The sequence below is a fragment of the Oncorhynchus gorbuscha genome, linkage group LG03 (assembly GCF_021184085.1).
Source record: "Oncorhynchus gorbuscha isolate QuinsamMale2020 ecotype Even-year linkage group LG03, OgorEven_v1.0, whole genome shotgun sequence".
NCBI lineage: Eukaryota > Metazoa > Chordata > Actinopteri > Salmoniformes > Salmonidae > Oncorhynchus > Oncorhynchus gorbuscha.
The window spans coordinates 86,473,916-86,494,833 of NC_060175.1; the positions used below are offsets into that span (position 1 = coordinate 86,473,916).

Genomic DNA, 20,918 nt, shown 5'->3' on the forward strand with positions numbered 1-20,918 from the left:
ATAAAATTAAACATGAATGAAGGACATTTTTCCTTTCCTGTTTACCTTACACATTTACACGACTGGATGAGTGAGCCATGCCTATAATAATCTCGTTTTAAACTGAAGTCATAAATCAGTACCCATTTAATTGTTTTTATTTAACGAGACAAGTCGGTTAATAAATCTACCTTATTTACAATGACGGCCTACCTGGAACAGTGGGTTAACTGCCTTGTTCATGAACAGAATGACAGATCTTTACCGTGTCAGCTCGGGGATTCAATCCTGCAACCTTTCGCTTACTGGCCAAACTCTCCAACCACTAGGCTACCTGCCTCCCCATAATAGGAATTAGGCTTGTGTTGGAGACTTTAAAAAAAATGAAGTACAAAGAAAAAGATATGTTGTCCAGTCCTAGGGACCGCATTCAGTATCACACCTACAATCAGTCTCAAGAATAATACCTGTTCCAAGAACATCACGTCCCAGGGACATCATGATCATGGGTGGCAGAAATTGCGTTTAGCCACTAGACGGTGCTGTTGATCACATTGTAAAACAGGGTTTAGAAAGCCCAATGATAGAGCTGTGATCCATCCATCATTTGCTGTCAAGAAGACGTCAATAAAAGACAGAAGATCACTCACTGCAAGGACACTTTTTAATATGTCAAAAGCAATAAATATTCACATCTCAATTCTCTATTCTTTCAGTTTACACTTACTACATACACAAATTAAATTCTTAGGATCATACTTGTTGTATGTTTAAAATGATATCAATTAGAGCTCTGACATACAAACATTTCAGTTCTTCAATTTATTATCTAACCTTCAGTCTAAAATAAAAATAATTCAATATTCAATCGGACCAAAGTCCCCCTGCTCCTCTTTCTTTCTCACACACGCAGGCATGCACGCGCACACGCACACACCTTAATAACAAAATGGAAATATTTATTTCCAAAGTTATGAAGTATTTGTAATATAATATGTACATTCATGTTTATACAGTACAATCCATTCAATAAGTGCAGATATATTCATGCAAGAGGGGTCACAAAGGTACAATAGAGGATATTAGACAGGAAATAGCCAACACAAAGCTTCAACATTAACCACCCCTGAAACCTCTTATTTTTCCCTGACTACACATACTCCTATTCAATCTGTATCTTAGTTTGAACAAGTATTGTCTAACATTTCTAACTACATCTTCCCATCCTAAAATGTAATCATTCCCTTTTGTCCCTTCCTTTATCCCTTCTCAAACCCAGCATTGTTCTAACACAGTGCAATAGAAGGACAGAGAGAGGAGGTTCAAAAGGGGGTCGACAGAGATGATAGAGGAGAAGATGAGCAAACTTGTTTGATCTAATGACAAGCACATTTAGTAAGGTTGCTGGGGTGAAGGGTATTTGAGTGGTGGTGAGTTCTCTGAGGACTGGCAATGGGGTATGGGAGGAGCGTTTTTAAAATAATGCCATTTCTGACTTTAAGACACCACGTGTGCAAAATCACAAAACTGCATTACAAAGCGTGCTTGTTCAAAGACATATACTGTCCAAACACACACCATGTGAGAAACTCTCAACAAGACCAGATGCTTGTAAGCGAGTCTCCTGATAATAGAGAGAACATAAACGGCAGGGTCACCGATTAAATGAGGGTCATTGTACATGACCAGGTCAAAGGTCAAAGCCCTTAAGAGGATATTTCGAAGGGGTCTGGAAAGAGTTGATTCAAAACACATAAGTCTACATAGACATAATTTAAAATGGTCACCAATCTGTTAAGGTGAATTTAGAATCCAATGACCCCATTTTTAGACACTGCCACTGTAAGTTCAGAAGAAAGGGAGGGAGATAGAGAGGGTACACAACTATATTATAACAAAAATAATCATAAATATGAACTAATATTGTCAACAATCAATAATAATAACTGATAATAGAAGTTACCGATGGCAATCATCATAGAGAACAAAAAGAAATCACACTTTATAACACCCTCGTTACATATCAAATGTATGAGGGAATTAATACATGTGTATATATCCTCTGTTTAATCATTTATAATCAAACATCTAATGAATCAATTATTTATATATAATTAATCACTGGATCAAAACAGTTATGTTATTAGACAATATTCATCATACTCATAGCAAGTATATATGTAACATTTATTCAACAGCAAAAAAAAGCTTAAAAACATTCAAAAATATGATTTGTAGTATCATTAATCCACACACCCCATAGGGAATGCATGTAAATCTTATGAAATTAGATGACTTCTCTTAACATGTAGAAGACCATAGAGCCTAAGACTGCTATTGAACCGTGCAATAGTCATAAAAGTTTAAGACAAAGCAACATTTCTCTGAGGTCTACATTCAAAAAGGATACCTTTCAGTGATGAAGACCTGCCATGGAAATGAACAAAGACATTAAGCTGAATAAATTATTGCAAAGTCAAGAGACATTTTTTTGCAACTATCCTCAATGGCTGTTTACATTGCACAACCCTGCTGGAATGTATTTAGTGTTGAAGACTTTTTCAGCTCCAGGTGGGTGGGGTTGCTCTTACTATTGGTCAGCATTATCCGAATCTCCACGACAGAGAACCAAATCTTGGTTGCTTCCTTCATTACGAGAGACTAGATTTGTCCAATTAATAACGTTGCACAATTACATGTTGGTACCTGTGTTTAAAAAAGTTTCAAGCTCATGTCTTGGCAGTGTCCAGAGTTTCCAATAATACTTCAGACAGTGAAACACTGGGTTATAGGCCCTCTACTGTACATTTACTACTAGCATCCGTTCTATGGCTATAGAAATGGTTAATTGTATGTGTGTGATGCTTTTTCCTGCCTGCTGCCAACTTCAACAATCTACCTCATTGCTCCTAACTGTGACTCTCCCTTATGAGTTTGTGTGCTGAGAGCTTATAGAATACACCTGAGAAACTGCAACGGAAACTCTATACAACTGCAGTATACACTCAGTGGCCAGTTTTATTAGGTAAACCACCCGTTCAGAAAAATGTATTGTTTCTACAGAGAGCGAGTCACGTGGCTGTGGTTTGCTCTATAAAGTAGGCAGACAGGCATCGAGGCATTTGGTTACTGTTCGATCGAACAGAATGGGCAAAACGAGTGATCTGAGTGACTTTGAGCGTGGTATGATCGGCACGTCGGATCCAGTATCTCAGAAACGGCTTTTCATGCACTACAGTGTCTAGGTTTTACAGAGAATGGTGCGAAAACATCCAGTTAGCTGCAGTCCTCTGGGCTAAAACTTGTTGGGCGAAAGCTTGTTGATGAGAGGTCGAAGGCAAGCTAACAGACAGACAAATAATGGCGCTGTACAACAGTGGTGTGTAGAACGACATCTCGGAACGCACAAGTCGTCGATCCTTGTCACGGATGAGCTACTGCAGCAGACAACCACACCAGGTTCCACTCCTATCAGCTAGGCTACAGAGGGCGATCACCAACACTGGACAATTGAGGAGTGGAAAAACAATGCCTGGTCTGACTAATCCTGATTCCTGTTGCGTCATGTTGATGGGAGAGTCAGGATTTAGCATAAGCAGCATGAGCCCATGGATCCATCCTGCCTGGTGTCAACGGTACAGGCTGGTGGTAGTGGTCTACTGTTGTGGAGAAAGTTTTCCTGGCACACGTTAGGTCCCTTTAACCTAATTGAGCAACGACTGAACGCCACAGTGTATCTGAACATTGTTGATGACCAAACCCAATGTACTGCCGTCCAATCTGCAGCAACTGCGTGATGCCAAATGTTCCCTGTGGAACATTTCCGACACCTTGTAGAATCCATGCCCTGAAGAATTCAGGCTGTTCTGAAGGCAAAGTGGGGCCCGACCCAGTACTAGTACTAGATGGGTGTACCAAATAAACTGACCACTGAGTGTATGTGTTATATACATGATTGTGCTAGCCTTTGCCTATACTATACACAAACATATTTGTGTGCATACATGTGGGTGTTTTTTGCTTTATGTGTGTTGATTCTGCCTGTGTGTCCTGTACTGTATGTGTGAAGGTATGTTTGTCTGTTCAGGTATATACATGCTATCCAGCTCCAACTCTCTCTTCTGGTCTCTCTGTCTACATGTGTGGGAAGCGGAGATGAAAGTAGCAGAGGCGAAATAAGTTGCGTTTCTTTTTGTCACTGGCGCTGTTGTTACTGCTGCTGCTGTCCTGCTCACCTCTACAAGCCCTGGCTCTATCTCTGGCCCTAGCTCTGCCCACTTCCTCCATCGTGCCCTCTGACCTCTGCCCTCTGTGCCCCCATGTTCTGTTCCTCACACTACCGTGCTGATCCGGTTGATAGGTTTGGATTTGGAGCTGACCCCTGTGCCAGTCGCCCCAGCCCCCGTCACCTGGGGCCCCTGCTGAGGCTGCCCGGGGTGCTGGGGGGGGTGAGGGCAGAGAGGCGTAAGAGGGGTAAGGGGGATAGAAGGGGGGTAAAGGGGAGTGGGGGGGGAGGGGGATGGAAGAGAGAGGAGGGTACTGGGGCTGATACTGGGCGGCGGACGTAGCGTGATGGGCGTTGACGGAGGCGGGCGGCTGCTGGTGCTGATGTTGGTGGGGCAGCGTGCCAAAAATGAAGTGAGACTGATGTGGGTGGGCAGTGGGGTGTGGCGCGGCACTGAGTGGGTGCCCGGGGTGGGTGTGGGAGTGTGCGTGGGGGTGGGAGTGAGACAAAGTCAGAGGAGGTTTGCTTGGCACAGCGCCTCCCCTGATAGATTGTGGGGTTTGCGTGTGGTACAGGGCGAACTGGGGGTTCTGGGAATGTTGGGAGTGAGGAGAAAGGGGGGGAGGACAGCCCACCGCTATGTTGCCGTAGCGACCCTGCATGCCATGCTGGGAAAACTGGGAGAGATGGGCCAGCTGCTGGAGCTGGGCGTGAGGGGGGCCAAAAGGAGGGCGACAGGGGAGCGGCCCTCTCTGAAGGATATGAGGGGGCACGCCCCCGCCTGGCAAGGGAGGAGGGCCAGCTTGGACGTGGTAGCGATGGTGATGGTAGTAGGGGGGAGGGGGCTGCACGACGGCTGTGTGGCAGTACTGAGCATGCAGGGCCTGGATCTTGGAAGGGCCCCCCTCTGACTGGCACAGAGATGATGGGGAGTGAGGAGGGGGCCCTCCCGTAGTGGGTGGGGGGACAGGGGCGGGGTAGGGTGGCCCCGGTGGTATAAGGGGACTTGGCGGTTTGGCGCGTTTGCTGCCGAATAGAGAGCCCAGGAAGGAGCCCGTATTGCCCCCCCCAGGGCCGCTCCCCACTCCTGCTCTCTCTACACTGCTGGGAACCCCTCCAACTCCCATCCCAGCAGCGGTCTGTTGTTGCCCCGGCCCACCCCCCACCCCTGTTCCGGGGCTCAGGATGGGGCGATGCGGCCGGTAGTCTTCTGTAGGGTAGCAGCCTGGGATCACGCCCGGAACCGGGTAACACTGGTGGGGCCGGGGGCTGCTAATGATGGAACCCTGAGGAAGTGGAAGGACAGTTGAGGAGGAGCTCTGCAAACATACATACAGTATGACATCATATCACAAATCACTGGAACACTGCAATGAGTATGTCAGTTTACAAACACTACAACACCTGCACATCAACAACAAACCATTGAAACAAACAAACAATGCAAGAATGGAGAAGAACGAGTTGAGAACAAAAACATGCGCAGGCAGTTGTGAGAGCCCAGAGGCAAAGAACATTCCAGAACACACGCATACACACGTCAGTCACACACGTCAGTCACACACGTCACACAGAGAACATGCTAATGATGGGTCAGGGTCAAAAACGAGGGGAATGACTTCACATTTATGGCTCTATTAAAGGAATGTACTGGGATGGCTATGCTTGAGTGGCAGGTATTAAAGGGGTAGGTGCACAATTCAGTTAGTCCATTCAGACTTACTTCCATGGTACTGTCGAGGGAGCCAACACTGTTACTGCGACCACGTTTCCCTGCACCCAGCCAGGAAGATGCAGGTTGCGGAAGGGGGGAAATACAGAAACAGAATGTTTCCGAGTGAGCTTGCAGAGATGCAGCACATACTGTGTATTCATGTGCCAGAGGAAATAGAACACGATGCAACCAGGAGGCGAAGCAAGGAGAAATCTAAAGCAGTCCCATGGGTAGTGTACTCTCTCAGTGTCTAGACTATAGTGTCTGAAGAATTTCAGTTAATTCTTAGAAAGAACCCAGTCAGTCAGAAAAAATAACATATCACTATCAACCAGCAGGATTAGTGAAAGTATTTTATTAGAAAAAGACACAACTTTCAAGAGGGAGTGGTTTGTGCGTGTGTGTGTGTGTGTGCGTGTGTGTGTGTGTGTGTCTCACCTCCGTCTGATAGGTCTCGGAGGGATGAGCTGAGTGCGGAGCGTTTCAGTCCCTCTCCCGCAGAGTAGTTGTCATCTAGACTGGGCCTTCCCAGGGTGCCGTTCACCACCTCACCCTTCACCCCCACTCCGCCTCCGACCAAGCCGGTCAGCAGGCCAGTCCTCATCACCCCTTTCTGCTTCTCCAACTCAGCTACGGATTGAAGGAGAGCGAGGGAGAAATCGAGAGAAGATTGACAATATAAGTAGTTAAAAGCAATACTCCCACATCACTGCCTGTCTTCCTGTAATTCACTTACAGGTGGATAGGGTAAGATACAGGAAAGCAATAGCCACTCTGTTACTCCATCGAGCCACACACAGATACGCCCACACACAGCTGTAGTTCCCCATAATGACTAACAGGGGGATGTGTACTCACACTCTACTCTGTACTTCTCCATCTCCTGCACCTCAGCTATACTCTCTCTCAGGTCACTGACAAAGCGGGTGCGGTCCTGCTGACTGGGAGCCATGAACACGATAAGGACCTTACTGTCCCCACCCAACACTGCTGAGGTCAGGCGGATACCGTGGAGGTAGTCTGGGTGACAGACAGAGAGGAACATAAAAACACAACATTTATTGTATGGCTGTTAACTTTATGACCTATGATGACAGGCATAGACATATAGATACACACACACAGAGTGAAGGGAGTGAAAGGGAATCCTAGTGTACAGAGGGGACAGTTAATGTAGTATCTAGATGGATGGTTGAGTTGTGTAAGGCATATGAGGAGCAGGCAGAGATGGGAACAGGGTCTCACAGGAGTTCTGGAACATGTGGACTTGCATCTCCACTAGAGGGAAGGACTGTCTGAAACTGTACGTCACAGAAGTCTTCTTCTTCTGGAAAATCTTAGTCACCTGAGGAAGCAAATGGAGAAGATATAGTTGTTTAGGTAGGGGAAAAGAGGAAATCACTCTTACATATTTCTATATTGTTTAGGATAGCCTGGTGGTCTCCAACTCTACATAGCCATAGTAGGACACTCTCATAGGAATTCCCATTGTTATGAGGACGTGTTACAGGAAGCCTTACCACCAGCAGGTCGTTGAACAGGAAGACCTCCCGTTGGTGAACTCCTGTCCTTTGGGGTCGGTTGGGGTCAGGCACCTCATAGAGCTGACAGCAGCATACCAGCCTGCGGTGTGGCAGAGACATCACCTACACAAAGCACAAAAAGAAAACGAGTTTAGTATTAAATCTCCTTATGGCTGACAGTAACACAAAGAATGTACTAGTATTACAGCTTGTCAAAGATGTAACACATAACAACAACAGCTAGTACTATACAGCTCCTCGTAGGCTAAACAGGGAAATGACACGGGGCTACAGTTACATTTCAAGCCCAGACAACTCACAGGCTTTTTGCCTACTATGACTCTCTCCACCGCCTGCACTTGAGACACGTGGTCATCATTGGTCCTTAGCTCCCACTTCTGGATGCGCTGGTAGATCCCAACCAACAGATCCCTGGGAATGTCCTGGCCATTGTCCACTCCTAGAAGACATGCAGAGAAAGAGACAGGTTGTTATGTGTTCATGTATAAATGCCTATTTCAGTCTATTTCCTGCTGTATTATGGTGCTCATTTGATTAAAAGGCCCAAGACTTGCATTATCTGGGAGGTATGAGTCATGACTCAGAACTCATACAAGCCAAAAGGATTAGACAAACGCAGTGGCAATAGTCATAATTTATCACAGTACCCTGCTAATTTATAGTCTGTGCGACAGCCTGGGAATTGTATTTCTCCCAACACCAGGGGGAGCCATATGCTAAATTTAATGTTACATGATTATTTTGTTTGTGCGCATATGTATGGATGTGTTTGTTCCAACAGGCACCTCTGAGGTTCTTGATGAAGTCCTCTATCTTCATCTTCCTCTCTGCCTTAACGTTAGGGCTGTACATATCCGTGTTGAGGAGGATGATGGCGAAGGCCAGGATGAAGATGGTGTCTGGGTTCTGGAACTGGCGGACCAGTGTTGGGTTACACACACAGTACCGCTGACTGGGAGAAAGAAGAATATGTTGTGAAAACTTAAGAGAGATTTCCAAAAGCAACACACATTCTCTATCACTCTAACAACGTAGTAGAACCATGAGTTTGGCAAAGCAGGACTATTGTACACGTAAACAGGAATACATTGTAAACACACCTGAAAGCCTCTATGAGCCTCTCTACTTTCTGGGCTTCTCCTTGAACTCTGATCTGGGCCTGGAACTTCCTCAGAGCATCGTCCAGGTCCATCCCAGAGAAATCCATCTCGTCCACCACACAACTACAACACACACCACACAGGAGACACAGTCAACACTAACAGTAGCCTCCCCAAGGACTTTTTAAACCCCCTCCCCCCCACGTCTCGGCCGACAACATTTTGACATTTCTGTTTTATATTTTTGTTTTCACAGCTTTTTGCCACACAAACAAAGTACTTAGTAAAGGGTTTGAGTAGTTATGTAATATTTCAGTTTTTTATTTTTAATACATTTGCAAAAATGTCTAAACCTGTTTTTGCTTTGTCATTATGGGGTATTGTGTGTAGATTGATGAGGGAAAAAATATATATTTTAGAATAAGGCTGTAACATAACAAAATGTGGAAATTGTTAAGGGGTCTGAATACTTTCAGAATGCACTGTATCAGTAAGAACCTTAACTACCAGTAATACCCTAAAATGAGGAAATATCACAGGATTAAAATAAAATAAAAGGATAGAATAGATTTATAGAAATGTATCCCCTCTAAATGAAGGATTTAGTAATCCCTGTTATCCCGTTACTGTATATTCCCATTCTGAATTATACCCGTCTACCTCTCTCCCTCCCTCATTCCCAGACTTACTCCAGTACGTCCTTGTTGAACTGTTTTTGCCGGTTACCAAGGAATTCTCCAATCATCTGTCTGCTCAGGCCCTTCCTCTCCAGGATGAAGCGAGCGATCCCGACTGGAGTGTCGGACACAAAGCCTCTCTCGATCAGGTACTGGATCCCTTTCTCTGGCTTCCTGAGAACCAGAGAGACCAATCAGAAAAGGACAAGTCACAACAAAGAGAACGACTCCCCTGACGCTATATCCTACCTATTTTGAAGGTTTTATTTTCAATGATTGGGATACGTGGCTGTTTGTTTTATGTAGTTTATGTAGTAAAATATGAATGGATTGCAAAAGTCTTACTTGTTGAATAGGTTGAGTCCGATGCGGTACTGGCGTCTTTGCACCACGTCGTTGTTGAATGGCGGTGAGTCCCAGCTGTGTCGACTCTCTCTCTGGTAGGTCTGCTTGCCCAGAGGGGGTAGGGGCTCCCTCAAGCTGTCCTGAGACGAGGAGCCAGAGCTGCAGTTCACCGTCTCATTGGAGTTGGTGGTGGAGTTGAGAGAGTCGTTGTCCCCGTCAGACAGACAGGGCTGCTCTAGGCCACCAGGGGGGCAGCGCAGCAGAGGAGGAGGAGGACAGGGGGGTGGTGGGGGGCTGCTGGGGGGAGGACGATGACGAGGGGGTGTCTGGGTACTGGTGGTGGTGAGGGTGGTGGTGATGGTGGTGTGCCACGTGATGGGGGATGTGAGTGGGCAGGGGGGGGCCCCGGCCAGGGGCCCGGGTCTGGCCCTGCGCTGCTGTTGTGGAGACAGGGCGGGGAGTGTTAGGGGAGTGTTTGAGTGTTCCCTGAGGCGAGCCTGCTCCTCCTGCTGGCTCCTGCTCATAGATCTGTCTGCTGAGGGAGCCACGGTCTGAACGGTCGCTAGTGTCCACGGAGCTGTCGCTGGGAGGCTCGATGGTGAGCAGGGGCAGGTGGGCGCCCCTTAGACGGTAGTCTCGACACTCCGTGCAGGGGGGTGCTGCGACGGCTGTTACTACTACCCCCTCCCTCAGTATCCCTGCTGTCCTCACGGCCCCCCACGCCTCCCCTGGGGCCCCAGTACTCTGTGTCTGTGCTGCTGGGGGCCCGGTCCAGAGACAGGGGCGAGGAGGGCATGCAGTCATCCATGTATAGAGTGACATCACTGTAGGAGGTGGCTGTGCTGTCTCCGTGCATGCTGAGGCCTCCTCCACCTCCTCGGGATCTCTCACCCAGGCCTCTGCGGGATGAGGGGTTACTGCTGCTGCTCCACACACACTCCCCAAAGTCATCACTGATGCCTCCGCCCTCCCTGCTACCCTCTTGGGAGTCATCCCGTCCTCCACGGCAGGTCAGGGCGTCATCTATGGAGTCAGCCAGGGACTTTACCTGTACATGGTGAGAGGAAGCTCAGTACAGTTTTTAGGTACAGATACTCAACCGGCAGTGTGACAAAACAAAGACTCAAACAGGAATAGAATTGAATAGAATCTCCAACTGAGGATTAATTTAACCAGCCACCTGATTCAACATATTACTGCTGTAGTTAAAGAACCAGCTGTCTGACTGACCTGTTTGGAGAAGGAGTCTTCTAGGTGTGTGTAGTCTCCTGTCCGCTCTGTGTCAGGTGAATGAGGAGGGCCGATACCCACACTGTGTGTGAAGTTTGTCTGTGTTCCGGTCCCCTGCTGCTGCGCCTGGCGGTCGTCAAATGAGTACTGCAGCCGCATGTTGGACAGGATGATGCGTCGTGTCATGCGGCTCTCGGACGCGGAGTTGCGGAGGCGCTCAAAGTTCTTGTTCATACGGTACTGGCGGAAGGCCGTCTGGATGGTCCGGGCTGCTCTGCGGCTCACGAAGGAGCCACCGTACTTTCTCTCCAACATCTCCACCTGACAGAGGAGACAGAACAGGGGACAGAGCAGTTGTAGACAGGGCTACCACAACACTCACTGCCAGTAAAGTAATGCATGTTGTCATGCTTGTTCTTTCTCTTTCACAGTTCAAACCATAGTTTATGTACTCTAACCACACTTCAGGGCAGGCCTACATGTACCTTCTTGTCCTGTAGGTCTGTGGAGAGCTCATAGCTGTCAGAGAGACTGGCCTTGCACCTCTTATTCTCCTCCTCCTCTTGCTTGCGGAGGGCCAGACTGGCCGGCTGATGACGTGTTCGCAGTGCCCAGGCAAGGCTGGCCGAGCTGGGAGGGGCCACACACGGAAGTCCACGGGGGCCTGGAGGACCAGGACACCTGCTGTTGTCACTGTAGCGCTCGGTGCCACGCAGGTACGCTGTGGTCTGGCTGTAAGGGCCGTCTATGTGGGGCCCTGGCGGCTCCACACATCGGGTTTCTGCTTCCACACTGGGTACAGAAGGATGAATGAGAGGGGAAAGGGCTTGATGAAAAGGGACATACTTTACTGCAGTAATCCCCAGCCCCAAACCATCTCCAGTCCCAAACACAGTTGTATTGTCACTAACAGGTAAGTCACATACATGCAGAAATTAGACCGGCGTAGCAGGAAACTTCTCCTGCTGGATCTCATGATGGAAGAGGAACGACTTACACACACACATTCACACACTCAAGTTGGAACTTTGTACTTAGCTTCTCACCACAACAAAGATCATAATTGACTCCAGCTATTCTAAATAGGTGACTTTATGTGCAGCAACCCTTTCAGTCACACTGATGGTAATAAAACAACATGTGATCAAAGCTACAGACTGGATTAACATGACCCATTCCACCAAAACAATATTCCTTCCACTGGAGCTGACAGAATCATGTGAAGGTTCCTGCCTTGTGAACCAAAGTCCTGCAGGTGACAGGGTCTCTGCCCTTTCTCTCTCTCTCTCTCTCTCTCTCTCTCTCTCTCTCTCTCTCTCTCTCTCTCTCTCTCTCTCTCTCTCTCTCACTTTCTCTCCTCTCTATTTCTTTGTCTTTTTAGCAGCGAGTCTCTCTCTCTTTCTGTCTCACAGTCTCTCTCTGACATACAGGAAAATAACAAGTATTTTCACATTAGGGCAGTCATTAGCCATAAACACACTCCACTGCCACATGCCACTAACTCCATACCTGACCGGAAAGACCCAGTCTTTACAATAAGGTCACACGCATGGACGCACAGGACTGTACTTTTGAAAAATACAGTAGATTATGAAACAAACACTTATACATATAAAAATATAAACGTCTCCCACTAGGCCTGTACAGTACTACAACATATACGTGTCTGATGTAACCTACATAATGACCTACTGCACAAAATAACTAGAGATAGGCATGTAGAAACAGAAACTGTCTCATATACAGTAAAGCCCAACAGTCTTCTCAGGCCTGATCTTCCAGGTAATCCAACACTATCCTGCTCTCTATCCCATGTAGCAACCGTCAGCCAGTCCGGTCAGCCAGTCAGTCAGTCAGTCAGTCAGGCAGTCAGTGAGTAACCATTTCACCACAGTCATATGCTCCTGCCTTGACTTCCTTCCCTTGCCACACCCCCTCTGTCCAGGCGCTGCCCTCTGGTTCTTTCTCCCTCCCTGAAGAAAACATAATGACAGAGCAGAGGCACAGGGCAACTAAAACTGGCAGTGTGCAAATGTACGTGGTAAAAGCTATATTCAGACTATGAGGCAGACAAACGTCATTGTAAAATACCTAAGTGATTACAACACATTCTGTAGGACTAGGGTACAACAATTTGGAAAGACATGTTCTTTCTCTTTTTGGTCCTCCCTTTTTATTGTTTATCTCATTCTCTTCCCCTGAGAAGCAGTGATTTCCTGTGTTGGTGTGGAGCTGACAGAAAATATTTGACAGGAAGGAACACTTTGGAGGACTATGGAAACAGAACACCAATGCTCCTTACACAGCCACAGTAGACACATTAGTTGAGGTTGAGAATACTATGTTATTTGTGCAATAGCAACAGAGTGTTGATGTTACAACACCTTAGTAATCAGAACATCAGAGGAGGGGAAGCTGTGTACCCACGTCAATGTGGTTTTTAACAGCATTTCCTGTACCAAGAAATACACATTTTCTCTGATAAAGAGGGTGAAACAAGGCCACAATACTGTGAAAGGCCGTTTGAAACCATGGGACCCTAGCATGTTATGTAATAACAACAGGAGTCACTCTGGAGCCAGATGTACAGCGATACATCTATGACCACTGCTGGAAAGTTCACCTCACTGCAGCTCAGTTCAGATAAAGATTTCAGTTGGGATGTTGATTTTGTTACTTGAGAAATGGTAGTGGCCAATAAGTGTTCATCAGTTACATTTGTACTGTACTTCACATTGATGTACATTGTGTTTGGACTATTAGAGGTACTGTATTGATGTACATTGTGTTTGGACTATTAGAGGTACTGTATTGATGTACATTGTGTTTGGACTATTAGAGGTACTGTATTGATGTACATTGTGTTTGGACTATTAGAGGTACTGTATTGATGTACATTGTGTTTGGACTATTAGAGGTACTGTATTGATGTACATTGTGTTTGGACTATTAGAGGTACTGTATTGATGTACATTGTGTTTGGACTATTAGAGGTACTGTATTGATGTACATTGTGTTTGGACTATTAGAGGTACTGTATTGATGTACATCAAATTGTATTTGTCAAATGAGCCGAATACAACTTACACTGAAATGCTTACTTACAAGCCCTTAACCAACAATGCTTTAAGAAGATAAGAAAAATAAGTCCTCTACTGGCAGCTTCATTAAATAGTCCCCACAAAACACTAGTCTCAGCGTCAACAGTGAAGAGGCAACTCTGGGATGCTGGCCTTCTAGGCAGAGTTGCAAAGAAAAAGCCATATCTCAGACTGGCCAATAAAAAGAAAAGATTAAGATGGGCAAAAGAACACAGACACTGGACAGAGGAACTCTGCCTAGAAGGCCAGCATCCCGGAGTCACCTCTTCACTGTTGACATTGAGACTGGCGTTTTGCGGGTACTATTTAATGAAGCTGCCAGTTGAGGACTTGTGAGGCGTCTGTTTCTCAAACTAGACACTCTAATGTACTTGTCCTCTTCTCAGTTGTGCAACGGGGCCTCCCACTCCTCTTTCTATTCTGGTTAGAGACAGTTTGCTCTGTCCTGTGAAGGGAGTAGTATACAGGCGTTGTACAAGATCTTCAGTTTCTTGGCAAATTCTAGCATGGAATAGCCTTAATTTCTCAGAACAATAATAGACTGATCAGTTTCAGAAGAAAGTATTTTGTTTCTGGCCATTTTGAGCCTGTAATCGAACCCACAAATGCTGATGCTACAGATACTCAACTAGTCTAAAGGAGACCAGTTTTACTGCTTCTTTAATCACGACAACATTTTTCAGCTGTGCTAACATAATTGCAAAAGGGTTTTCTAATGATCAATTAGCATTTTATATGATTAACTAGGATTAGCTAACACAATGTGCCATTGGTACACAGGAGTGTTGGTTGCTGATAATGGTTCTCTGTACGCAAATGTAGATATTCCAGAGAACAGAGAACAGTCTATGACTAGGGTGTCTTGAGTCTTAGGGCCTTCCTCTGACACCGCATGATATAGAGGTCCTGGATGGCAGGAAGCCTGGCCCCAGTGATGTACTGGGCCATACGCACCACCCTCTGTAGTTCCTTGTGGTCATAGGCCGAGCAGTTGCCATACCAGGCAGTGATGCAACCAGTAAGGATGCTCTCGATGGTGCAGCTGTAGAACCTTTTGAGGATCTCAGGACCCATGCCAAATCTTCACGACTGTCTTAGTGTGTTGGGACCATGATAGTTTGTTGGTGGTGTGGACACCAAGAAACTGGAATCTCTCAACCTGCTCCACTACAGCCCCATCGATGGGAATGGTGACGTGTTCAGTCCTTCTTTTCCTGTAGTCTACAATCATCTCCTTTGTCTTGATCACATTGAGGGAGAGGTTGTTGTCCTGGCACCACACTGCCAGGTCTCTGACCTTCTCCTCCTCCTCCTCCTCCCTATCTCATCGTTGTCGGTGATCAGATCTACCACTGTGGTGTTGGAGTCGTGCCTGGCCATGCAGTCATGAGTGAACAGGGAGTACAGGAGGGGACTGTGTTGAGGATCAGCGTGGCGGATGTGTTGTTCCCTACCCTTACCACCTGGGGGCGGCCTGTCAGGAAGTCCAGGATCCAGGTGCAGAGGGAGATGTTTAGTCTCAGGGTCCTTAGCTTAGTGATGAGCTTTGAGGGCACTATGCTGTTGAACGCTGAGCTGTAGTCAATGAATAGCATTCTCACATAGGTGTTCCTTTTGTCCAGGTGGGAAAGGGCAGTGTGGAGTGCAATAGAGATTGCATCATCTGTGGATCTGTTGGGCAGTATGCAAATTGGAGTGGTTCTAGGGTTTCTGGGATAATGATGCTGATGTGAGCCATGACCAGCCTTTCAAGCACTTCATGGCTATAGATGTGAGTGCTATATGTCGATAGTAATTTAGACAGGTTACCTTATTGTTCTTGGACACAGGGACTATAGTGGTCAGCTTGAAACATGTTGGTATTACAGACTCAGTCAGGGACAGGTTGAAAATGTCAGTGAAGACACTTGCCAGTTGGTCAGCGCATGCTTGGATTACACGTCCTGGTAATCCATCTGGCCCTGCGGCCTTCTAAATGTTGACCTGTTTAAAGGTCTTACTCACATCAGCTAAGGAGAGCGTGATCACACAGTCATCCTGGAACAGCTAGTGTTCTCATGCATGTTTCATTGTTACTTGCCTCAAAGCGAGCATAGAAGTAATTTAGCTCGTCTTGTAGGTTCTTATCACTGGGCAGCTCGTGTCTGTGCTTCCCTTTGTAGTCTGTAATCGTTTGCAAGCCCTGACACACCCATCGAGCATCGGAGCCGGTGTGGTACGATTCAATCTTAGTCCTGTATTGACGCTTTGCCTTTTTGATGGTTCGTCGGAGGGCATAGAGGGATTTCTTATAAGCTTCCGGGTTACAGTCCCGCTCCTTGAACACAGCAGCTCTACCCTTTAGGTCAGTGTGGATGTTGCCTGTAATCCATGGCTTCTGGTTGGGGTATGTACGTAAGGTCACTGTGGGGACGACGTCATCGATGCACTTATTGATGAAGCCAGTGACTGATGTGGTGTACTCCTCAATGCCATCGGAAGAATCCCGGAACATGTTCCAGCCTGTGCTATTAAAACAGTCCTGTACCTTAGCATCTGCTTCATCTAACCACTTTCTTATTGACGAGTCACTGGTGCTTCCTGCTTTAGTTTTTACTTGTAAGCAGGAATCAGAAGGATAGAATTATGGTCGGATTTGCCAAATGGAGGGCGAGGGAGAGCTTTGTACCTATCTCTGTGTGTGGAGTAAAGGTGGTCTAGATTTTATTTTCCCCTGGTTGCACATTCAGCATACTGATAGTAATTCGGTAAAACTGATTTGAGTTTCCCTGCATTAAAGTCCCTGGCCACTAGGAGCGCCACCTCTGGATTAGCGTTTTCCCTTTTGCTTATGGCCGGATAGAGCTCATTGAGTGTGTTCTTAGTGCCAGCATCGTTCTGCGGTGGTATATAGACAGCTACGGAAAATATAGATATAAACTCTCTTGGGAAATAGTGTGGTCTACAGTTTATCATGAGATACTCTACCTTAGTTGAGAAAAACCTCGAGACTTCCTTAGATTTCGTGCACCAGCTGTTGTTTCCAAATATCCATAGGCCGTCACCCCTTGTCTTACTAGAGGCCGCTGTTCTAACCTGCCGAAAAAGCTTAAAACCCGCTAGCTGTATGTTATTCATGTCTTCGTTCATCCACGACTCTGTGAAACATAAGATATTACAGTTTTTAATGTCCCATTGGTAGGATATACGTGCTCGTAGTTTGTATATTTTATTATCGATTGACTGTACGTTGGCTAATAGGACCGATGGTAAAGGTAGATTACCCTCTCGGCAACGGATCCTTACAAGGCGCCCGGACCGTCGTCCATGATCTCTCCGTTTTTCCCTCCTGTAAATGACGGGGATGGCGGCCTCATTGTGTTTGAACTATAAGAGGTACTGTATTGATGTACCTTGTGTTTAAACTATAAGAGGTAATGTATCTAAAGTTACGTTAGAACTACAAGATGTTCTGTATTTATGTATCTTGTGTATAAAGACAACTTCCTTTTAGTCTATTTATGTTTAATCAGACTTCTCTAAGAATGTAATAATATTTAGCAGCTCTGTACAGATCTCAAGCTTCGTTGAAATCCACCCTCTCAGCATCTCCACTCTACTTAAAAATCTGATTTTTCTGGATGTATCATCATCTCACTCCAGCTTCTCTAATCCCTCTTTCTTTCTCTGCCCCCGCATCCTCACAAATGGAGAAACAGAGAAGGAGGAGGGGGTTGCATAGTGACGGTTGCCGTGAGACCTATGTGGGTGGGGAGGCAGTTGATGGGATGAGGAGCATAGTTGCCATGACGATGGATTGACCGTTAACATCGTTTAGGTGGGTGTAGATGCATTGTGGGCTGTGAGTGACGGACAGTCATCATAACCATAATGCTACAAGTGTGTGTTTCAACAAATCTTCTCAGTGTTTATACATACAGCACATAAATGTATAACACTGGGCAGACTACTGTAGTTAGAGACTAAACTCACACACCCAGTCTCTATTGCAGGTCTGTGTTCCCTTTTACTGTATAAATAGTCTGCGACTTACCACAGTGCACCACGAAAACCAGTGCCCCTTTTATGGAGTGGAAAACATGGACAGTTTGGACACAGAAGTTGGTGACAAAGCCACACAGTTATACACCAAGATAGGGACACCACGCTGGCTGCCACATCACACAGGAGGGCACAGATGGCCTTTTCATGTCTGTCACCCAGCCATATCTAAACATAGGTTACATAATATCACACATGAAAAAACAACCTAAGCTTTCTAGGCTACTGATGATAACTGTCTGAACATCCTCTTTCATTGTATTCCTCTCCTCATCTCAGCTCATACTCAAACCCAGGGCAGTTGCCATACCCTATTTAAAGACCAAAAATGTAAAAGTAGGCTACAAAAAAACTAGACAAATCATTCCAATACCGATTAAAATGCAAAGGCTGTTTAGCCTATTGCTTGGCTGGCTTTGGGAGAGTAACTGCCAGGCTGCACGCCTTACTCTCATTTGAAGAAAGCAGAGAGCAGAGAAAGTGCCAGACAATTTGCTGCCTGAACGGTCAGCCGTTTAGGCAGTGCACCGATTGCTTTGAATTTGATGTTAGCCTTCGAACTCGGCCTTGTAAACATGCCAGCTGTTTTATGCATAGGATACTTTCACATTGATGTCGGCAAAGGCAGTGCATCCAATAGGCTTGTGTAAGATTATCTTCCCCTAAAGTAAGTTTAATTAAATTGGTCAAAATTAGCTTTAGAATTACTTGTGCCTATGTATAAATAAATAAAATAATTCAAAATACAACGCCAGAAAGCATGATATGGCCACAGAGTGTCATTAGGTTAGTAAAAAAATTAGCTGTGGATTGTTTTAAGCATGAAATTTGGATAGTGTGCAGGACAAATAGCCTACCAAATAGCTGATTGTTGAGTTTCAGGGGTCAGTGAAAAGCAGTTAAATAGGCCTAGGCCCAGGGGTGCAACTTTCACTTGGGACAGGGCGGGACAAGTCCCCCCTACATTCTGAAATTGCAAAACGATACAAAAAAATACAAAACGAGACAACGGTGTGCCTTAGGACCATTTGGACGCCTCAGAGCGGTCGGGTAGGCTTTTTGGAGTGTTTACGCGACCCCCCAAAAGTGATGTCCCCCCACTTCTAAAACCAAAGTTGCAGTATGTCTCCAGTCATATTAAGTGTAGTAGAATTGCATGAAATGTATTTATAAAATGCCACATTTTTCCCATGCAAAGATAGGAGAAGAAATATCTCTCATTAGGCCTACTCTATGTCACGACACTCTCAGGCATACATCGTTCAGAACTGTCTGTTTTGCTAACAGTGACATAGTTTTATTATTAGCCTAAATTATGACTATGCAATCTACTTATCACATTAAGAATAGCAGCCTGTCTTACATTACTATGCAAATGGTGAAGAAAAAATTGCTTCCACAAACTTGAAACTCACACGCTGCCTATGGATGAGAGCATTTGAAGTCGGCCTTGCTCTGTCTTGATAATTCCATGGGTGCTACAGCATTTTCATGTTTTTCCCATGGTAAAACTGTGTCTGTGTTTACATAATACACTTAGAAAACAACAGATGTGTGAGTAAAACGCAGTGGTGGGCCGTCAGAGCCAGCAAGGCCTTCTCTGCTGGCCTAAACATCATCAGAATAAATAAAAAAATTAAATATATTTTCCCACAAATATGTATTAAATTATTCCCCAGAGTAAGAGTTATTTATACTCTTCATTTCATAGCTTTCTTCTTGGTTGCACTGCTTCCAGCCCCAGGTTGAGATTTGCAGGGCTTATGTTAGATCTTTTATCCAATCATATTCAGCCATCATGTGTTGCCAGGGGTCTAAAATCTGCCCTCAGGCCTTCAGAATCAACAGTGCGGGCGCTTGTAGCTTAAAGTGAATGGAAATTAAAATGTAGTGTCAACCAATCAGCTTTAGAGTTGGCTATTGTACGCCTGCTGGCTAGCTCCAGTGTTACACAGGAGCCAGCTAGCAGGCGTAGTGCGTGCACGTATTTTGATTGGATTACCAATATTGAGAGGCAGGTCCTATATGGGCAGGTCTATGCAGAATCTCAGAAATAGGAAACTGAATTTGATAAACAATGGCGGAAGGAGAAGATATCGATTTGGTCGAGGATATAATTATAACGCCATTCTCCAGACATTGTCAGGAGAGGTTGACGCTGACGCTACAAGGCCTGTCACAGGCGGGAAAGGGGTTCGTTCGCCACATTCAAAGTTCCAACTACGAGCGCTATCAATGGCTCACAGGCTCCTAGAAGCACTGCAAACTGTACTGCTGGGAACGCCTATTATTTGCAAGTGATCGATTTGGTGTTTGGAGCCACACTGGCTTTGCAAACTTGAGTTGTCTAACCAAGGCAGCAACGAGAAACCAAAGTACGGCTGGGCACTTACAAGCAATGGTGCTTTTGAAAACTTTTGGGGAGACCCGAGTGGATCTACAGCTCAACGAACAAGCGCGCAGGGCAACGAAGCTGCACAATGAAAAGGTATTGTACTCTTCCCCTGCAATTCTCTGAATAAAAATGTCAATTTCAAGGTGACGCAACGCCTGCGTTTCTGTCTATATGTACAGTGTCTAGAGCCATGGCACCATAATGATGGTAATAAGAGGTGGATTAATTTGGCTGTGACTGTGTAGGACTTCACTGAAGGCCCCAGGCCCCAGGCCCACGGCACGCCACTGTTGAAACTGTTGTATAAATCATGAGGGTGGCCATAGCACAGATGACATCAGAGCCTCATGTCTGATGGATGAACCTCCTGTAGTCCTGTTACAGTGCTGCTACTGACTGAGGCCGCCTGTGGTGCTACAGGTAGGTTACACTCATAGGGTCCCAACATAACTCTCTTCACCTCAGATTCATTTCGGATTAGAAACCGATGGGAGGCTTTCTGGGGGAACAGATGTGTGACACCGCAGGTGCTTTTGACAATATGTGATGAGAAGCAGAGAGGAGAGG

The 20,918-nt window shown here is 45.9% G+C and overlaps 1 protein-coding gene across 1 annotated transcript in view; it reads right to left on the reverse strand.

The window, feature by feature from the left end:
* Window positions 1-625: 625 nt before the first annotated feature.
* LOC124032102 (IQ motif and SEC7 domain-containing protein 2-like) overlaps window positions 626-20,918 on the reverse strand; it is a 66,118-nt gene continuing 45,825 nt past the window's right edge. The window contains 15 exon segments of the mRNA XM_046344208.1: window positions 626-5,490; window positions 5,928-5,977; window positions 6,357-6,548; window positions 6,777-6,938; window positions 7,164-7,263; window positions 7,439-7,564; window positions 7,762-7,901; window positions 8,248-8,414; window positions 8,563-8,685; window positions 9,252-9,413; window positions 9,585-9,910; window positions 10,035-10,244; window positions 10,246-10,632; window positions 10,815-11,135; window positions 11,300-11,606. Coding sequence (XP_046200164.1) covers window positions 4,114-5,490; window positions 5,928-5,977; window positions 6,357-6,548; window positions 6,777-6,938; window positions 7,164-7,263; window positions 7,439-7,564; window positions 7,762-7,901; window positions 8,248-8,414; window positions 8,563-8,685; window positions 9,252-9,413; window positions 9,585-9,910; window positions 10,035-10,244; window positions 10,246-10,632; window positions 10,815-11,135; window positions 11,300-11,606 — 4,150 coding nt within the window. The 3' untranslated portion in view covers window positions 626-4,113.